Source organism: Phyllopteryx taeniolatus, chromosome 18 (assembly GCF_024500385.1).
Source record: "Phyllopteryx taeniolatus isolate TA_2022b chromosome 18, UOR_Ptae_1.2, whole genome shotgun sequence".
Taxonomy (NCBI): domain Eukaryota; kingdom Metazoa; phylum Chordata; class Actinopteri; order Syngnathiformes; family Syngnathidae; genus Phyllopteryx; species Phyllopteryx taeniolatus.
In genome coordinates, this window is record NC_084519.1 from 7,274,488 (window position 1) to 7,280,487 (window position 6,000).

Here is a 6,000-nt window from a genome sequence, read left to right on the forward strand (position 1 = left end):
AATCGAAAATCTATGGAAATAACTGAAACTCAAGGTCCATAAAAGAAGCCCACGGAACCTTGACGATTTGAAGACTGCTTGTGTGGAGGAATGGGCCAAAATCGCACCAAAAGCAATGCATGCGACAACTTTCTCCATACAGGAGGTGTCCTGAAGCCGTCATTGCAAACAAAGGCTTTTGTACAAAGTATGAAATAAATTCCAGTTGGCGTGTTCAGTACTTTTTCCCTGTGTCATTTCACATTATTACACATAACTTAATTTCTGATCTATTTTGTTCTACTTTCTTTGTATGTATGGATTACTTGGGTTGCTCCCAACATCTGGTGAAATTTTCATGTCTATAACACCTTTGGAAATATATTTAGTGATAAAAATGGTGATGTGTTAAATACGTATTTCAGCCGCTGTATATATGAAGCCATTGCCTTACAGTATTTTTCCCCATTCGAAATGATATCAAAAAATATAAGGATGGTATAATAAATCGTTTCCTCCTGTGTGGAACTGACCACCATTTCTTTTAATGATTTGTTTCGTATGATCATTTTACAGCAAAAACAATGACATTGAAAGTTACAGTGCCCCAAATCAAATCAATTTGGCTCTTGGAATAATGGGTTATGAGTAATGCTTTTCTTACTTGTAGGAATTTGTCTAAGAATGATAGAATCCATCTAAAACAAACAAACAAAAAGCATTTGTTTTTCACAAACATGCATGATCATGTGGGAGCACACACAGATACTTGGGTCAGCACCCTTCCACATCAGGTGCCTACCGACGACATCATGTCTGACTAAACACACACACACACGCACACGCACAGTGGTCACTGGCCCAAAGCGAGCAGCAGTAACAGACAAGACCAGGAGGACGTCAAACTATTCAAATTTGATCACTTTGAAGTGTTTGTATTCAGGAGGAATGAGCCTTTATGCTTCGTATTCTTCTGAAGGGGCACGGTGGACGACTGGTTAGAGCGTCAGCCTCACAGTTCTGAGGACCCGGGTTCAATCCCCGGCCCCGCCTGTGTGGAGTTTGCATGTTCTCCCCGTGCCTGCGTGGGTTTTCTCCGGGTACTCCGGTTTCCTCCCACATCCCAAAAACATGCATGAATTGGAGACTCTAAATTACCCGTAGGCATGACTGTGAGTGCGAATGGTTGTTTGTTCCTATGTGCCCTGCGATTGGCTGGCAACCAGTTCAGGGTGTACCCCGCCTCCTGCCCGATGACAGCTGGGATAGGCTCCAGCACGCCCGCGACCCTAGTGAGGAGAAGCGGCTCAGAAAATGGATGGATGGATTCTTCTGAAGGGTAGACTATTGATAAGCTGTTTTAAGCCTGTAAAAGTACACATACAGTAGTGATGTGTAAAATAACACGAAGTGCTCTGTAAAAAACTGGCACAATCAAATATGATACAAGCACTGTATCTGAATTTACATGACAAAAAAGCTGTTTGATTTGATAGTAATGTATATTATAGGTACAGTATTACCAATATTGTAAAGTTATGTAAATTGGAGTTTGTAATTTGCAATCAATCAACATCTCTTGTATCGCATTTCATTGGATCATGCCAATGTAAGCAAGTGCTTATCCGTCCATTTTCACGAGCGTTTGACCTCATTAGGGGAACTGCAGTCAATGCCAGCTGACTATGGGCGAGAGGCGGGGTATACACCCTGGACAAACAAACATTCACACCCATGATCAACTTCAATGAACATAACATGCATGTTTTTGGAATGCGTAAGGAAACTGGAATATCTGAAGAAAAAAAACAAAACAAAGATTTGTGGCACATAAAACTCCACAGGAAGGCCAGAGATGAAATCCGTACCCAGAACCTCAGAACTGAGACAGATGGGCTGCCCACAAGTGAATATTGATGAATAAATTACAGACCCTATGTTGTTTGTTCTCCATCCCTGGAGGTACATATACACTCTCACCTCCACATGCAACAGTTATTTCTGCTCAGTACTTACATTGCAATATTAAGCATAGTTACATATGTTTGTAAATGACCCGATTCCCTAGTTTTTTGTTAGGCCTGAAGTGCATTATTGCTTACTTCACTGTCACCCTGACCATTTTATTAAGTTGACACTTCTTGTGTTCAAACTGTTATAACTTTTGAGTAATGTAATGACTTAATATGAAGCTGAAAACCTTTCAAAATAATGGATTTAAGAGGCACACATAACTAATACAGTACTACTGAAATAGTTACAAGAACTATGTATGTTTTACCTGAGGAAAGCAGGCCATCTTGATCGACGTCAGATTCACTGAGGCAACTGTGCGTCTGTGTCTCCTCTCTCCATCTGTGATTAGTCCAATCTAAGTTCTCCTTTTCACTCCAACTGTCCTTGGCTAATCTTGTCCACAGTGTGCATTGGTCACAGATATCGTCTTTCTGCTGATTTTGTCTAGATGTGAATAAAGGCAATGTTGGAGACCTATTGGGCATTCCTGCACTTGTTGACAAACAGCTTGACAAGGAGTTGTTATCCACTGTTGAAATGTGCCGATGATATGATGGCATTCTCATAGGTGTGTTCGTATTTACTATTTCATGCTCTCTCTGTGTGCATAATGACAACCACGCTTTGTTTTCTCCCTCCATCTTCAGGGCTCGTTGAAGACTCTCACTCAGCTCCTCACCCAAACAACGGAGCTCATCGACCAGCCGAGGCTTGTCGTATTTGCACTCCTTGTCTTGGGTCTGGATTTGGGGGCTGTGCAGAGCCTTGTTGTCCATACATCTGGCTTCCATTGAATGAGAATCATCGTTTCCATTTCTTTTGATCCAGTTTGAACTGGTGAGACTCACCCGACTGATGATGCCTTCCACCTCCTCAATCTTTCGCATTACGCGTGCTGCAGTGGCTGCCCGAGAAGATTGTCCCGCTGTCTCATTTTGAGTATTGACCTTCGATTGTATCGTGTTTGCGTTAGCGTCTTCAGTCCTTGGTTCCAAATCAAAAAGGGAGCAGATGTCGTCATATTCAGAGAGGTCTGTCTCTGAAGAAATCTCTTCCTCGCTACATGAAAAAGGACATTTTCTGTTGACACATGAAGACCCTTGGGCAGAAAGCTTTGCTCTCCATGACTGCTTAAAGTCATTTTGCCCATCATCCTTTTCAAACCCTGAATCGCCTATTGTCTCCCTTTCTTGCCCCAAAGTGGCAGACATGCAAATGAAGGGCTTCTCTTTTTCAAGTGACTCCTCATTTGTAGGAGAGCTTGTCATCCAGAGTTTAGGTAGCCTTCTTGACTTTGTAGGCTGGTGTGGAGACTCAAGGTGAAGCAAAGGAGTACCGGTGTCAACAAAGCCGTCTGTTCTCATCCTTGGTCTCTGGATTCCAGTAGATTTTGGTAAACTATTGACATTTGTCTTGATCCTCATGCCTTGTTGGTTGCCCATGTTCATGAAAGTCTGGTATTCCGAACACAGCAGTAACAACTCTTTCAGCCACACTAACTCGGATGAGTCAGTAAGCTTGAATTTGTCAGCATGGCCAGGTTTGGCTGTCTCCACCGCATCCTCCTCCTTGTAGAAGTAGGTTTGTTCAGGTTGGTGGTCTTGAGGTTCATTTGAAGAGCAAGCTGGACCCCTGCTGAGGGATGTGCTCAAATCGCTCATCTCATCTCCCCTGAAGGGGATGTAGAAGTGCAATGGGGCATCAGTGCCCTTCATAGTTTTATTTAAGAGCCGCAGATCAAAAAAGGTGATGCTTCCTTTGAATCATCAGTGCTGGTGTTGAGAACATATTTTACAGTTCGTGTGCCACTGCACTCCAGTCTGGCACACACACACACAAAAAATATATATATATGAATATATTTGTCTCACACTTGTCAAGCTTTGCTTACAAACAAATTCAAATATACAAGCAAAAATGATAGGTAAATTTGAAATATACCTTACAGTTCAATATCAGCTAATGTAGGGGCTCCAATGCAACTAAAAGTCAAGTGTACAAAAGCCACTCTTGAGTGTACCATCCTAGTGACAAGCAATTTGAAACACTGACTTTTTTGATTTTTGAAGAGAGCATAACTTAATACATTTCCCCCGAGCTTTCATCTAATTCAACCGCCTATTGTGTATCAAAAACCTTGGGGGGGGGAAGCACTATGTTTCCCATTTCTCATAATAATACACATACCTGTATTTTGACTTCCTTGCATCAGCAACTTGAGTATTCTAGTTCACTTGCAAGAACATTCTGAGTTGTAACCCACTGTTCATTGACAGGATAGGGAGCCTTTCTCTCTCAGGCACTGTCTGGTGGCATTTGGACGGTTCCTATTGGCTCAACATATGGAAATCACTACTAATCCCTTGCAGACTGACAGGAACTGAGGGGAACATGAACAAACAGCCGGCGAGTTGAGTGAGGATTTGCACCAATCTCTCTAATCTGCTAGATTTAAACTATAACTGAAATGATACAAACCAGTAACCGTGGAATTCCAGACTTTCTGACACTGTTATGCAGTGGATAGAAGCACATATATGTAATTGTTTAAACTGTTCATCCGGCCTTCTAGCAACCCATAAGAACATGATTTACATTATTTAGGTCATCAGTGTGCCAGTATGAGCTCCACCCGGCTCAGTGCGTGCACCAGTCTAATTGGACCCACTGCCCAAGCTGTCTCTGATGGATTACACAAGTTAAAAGAAAATCAACAGCTGTTACTGTCACTGAAATCACCAACAATAACATGCACAGGTAATCTGAATGATCTCAAAGCCGTTCACAACCATTACAAAATACGGCTGTATTTTTATTTTACAGGGGGATTACCACATCAGCTTCCCAAAAGAAAAAAGAAACATTTACTGTCATTGCTTATGTAGAACAAAACAGAATTAACTCCTTTAGGTTCAAACAAAATAATATACCAGGAAGATGATTTAACTGTCCTAAAACAAGTCCACAGTACAGTGTTATATATCATTTAGACTACTAGTGTTTGTTTATGATCTCTTTTTTCATCCTAAAAACATCACAAAGCCTTGTAATTTTAAAGACACTGACACACAAACAGCTTGGCCTTGATATGACATGCAAGGGAAAGGCCCGTAACGCTACAATAGAGATGGAATGATCAGAAAAAAGTAAAGCAGAGAATACAGTAGACGCCACCAGGAAGTGATGAGAGTTTAGATTCCTTGGATTCAAATTCAAATTCAGTGTTAGTCCATGTAATTTGATCTGTCACTATTTGATTTAAAGTTTAACAACCTAAGAAAACTGATAATAGGTGTGTGGAATAGGTAATGTTAAAAAAGGCCATGCCAATAGAAGCACAGGCCTGACTAGATAATATGGTGAGATCCATACAGTTCGCTGAGCATGCGTTACATCATGCGATGTAAACTAAACGCCAAGCAAAAAAAGAGAAAGCCAAAATTTAAGCTACACAGCGCAAGCTCCGGTGAGACAAGCACCAGCTGTGGCGTTTCCCCTCATTCCTCAGCCGCAGCAACCACGGGTCAAGATGTTGGCGCAACAGTGGCCAAACCAGGCTACTACAACAGCACAATGGCCACCCACCATTCATGTGCACGTCAACCAGACTGAGCCACGTGTGATTCATCTCAGAAGAAACACCGAACATCATATTGAATGAAACTATTACTCGTGGGTAGCCCCTTTTGGAAATTTCAAATTCCAAAGACCTCAGAGAGTTCAGCACAGAGGAGGCGCTCCCTACAAAAAATGTGATCACTTTCAGCCCACCCCTCAACTGAAACCTGGACTAAGTACCAGAGGCCTATGATGGGGATGTGGCCAGCCAGACTACCAGGGAAAGGACGGTCAGGAAAACCCGTGCATTGGACAAGCTAGACACTAGCATTAGGGGGTCCAGAGACACCAAAGTGCAAAATTATTGCAGGGGCGGTTTCAGCACAACCACATGTTGCAAATCAAGGCCAAGACACTGATTTCATTGTGGACAATTTGGCTATCTAT

General features: G+C 42.1%; 1 protein-coding gene across 1 annotated transcript in view; it reads right to left on the reverse strand.

Annotated features, from left to right (window-relative positions):
• Window positions 1-4,677, reverse strand: part of fmn1 (formin 1) — a 26,867-nt gene extending 22,190 nt beyond the window's left edge. Inside the window, exons 1-3 of the mRNA XM_061754054.1 lie at window positions 4,474-4,677; window positions 4,183-4,375; window positions 2,261-3,815 (exon numbers count right to left, since the gene is read on the reverse strand). Of these exons, the coding sequence (XP_061610038.1) occupies window positions 2,261-3,710 (1,450 nt within the window). The 5' untranslated portion in view covers window positions 3,711-3,815; window positions 4,183-4,375; window positions 4,474-4,677. The remainder of the gene's footprint in view (window positions 1-2,260; window positions 3,816-4,182; window positions 4,376-4,473) is intronic.
• Window positions 4,678-6,000: the final 1,323 nt, after the last annotated feature.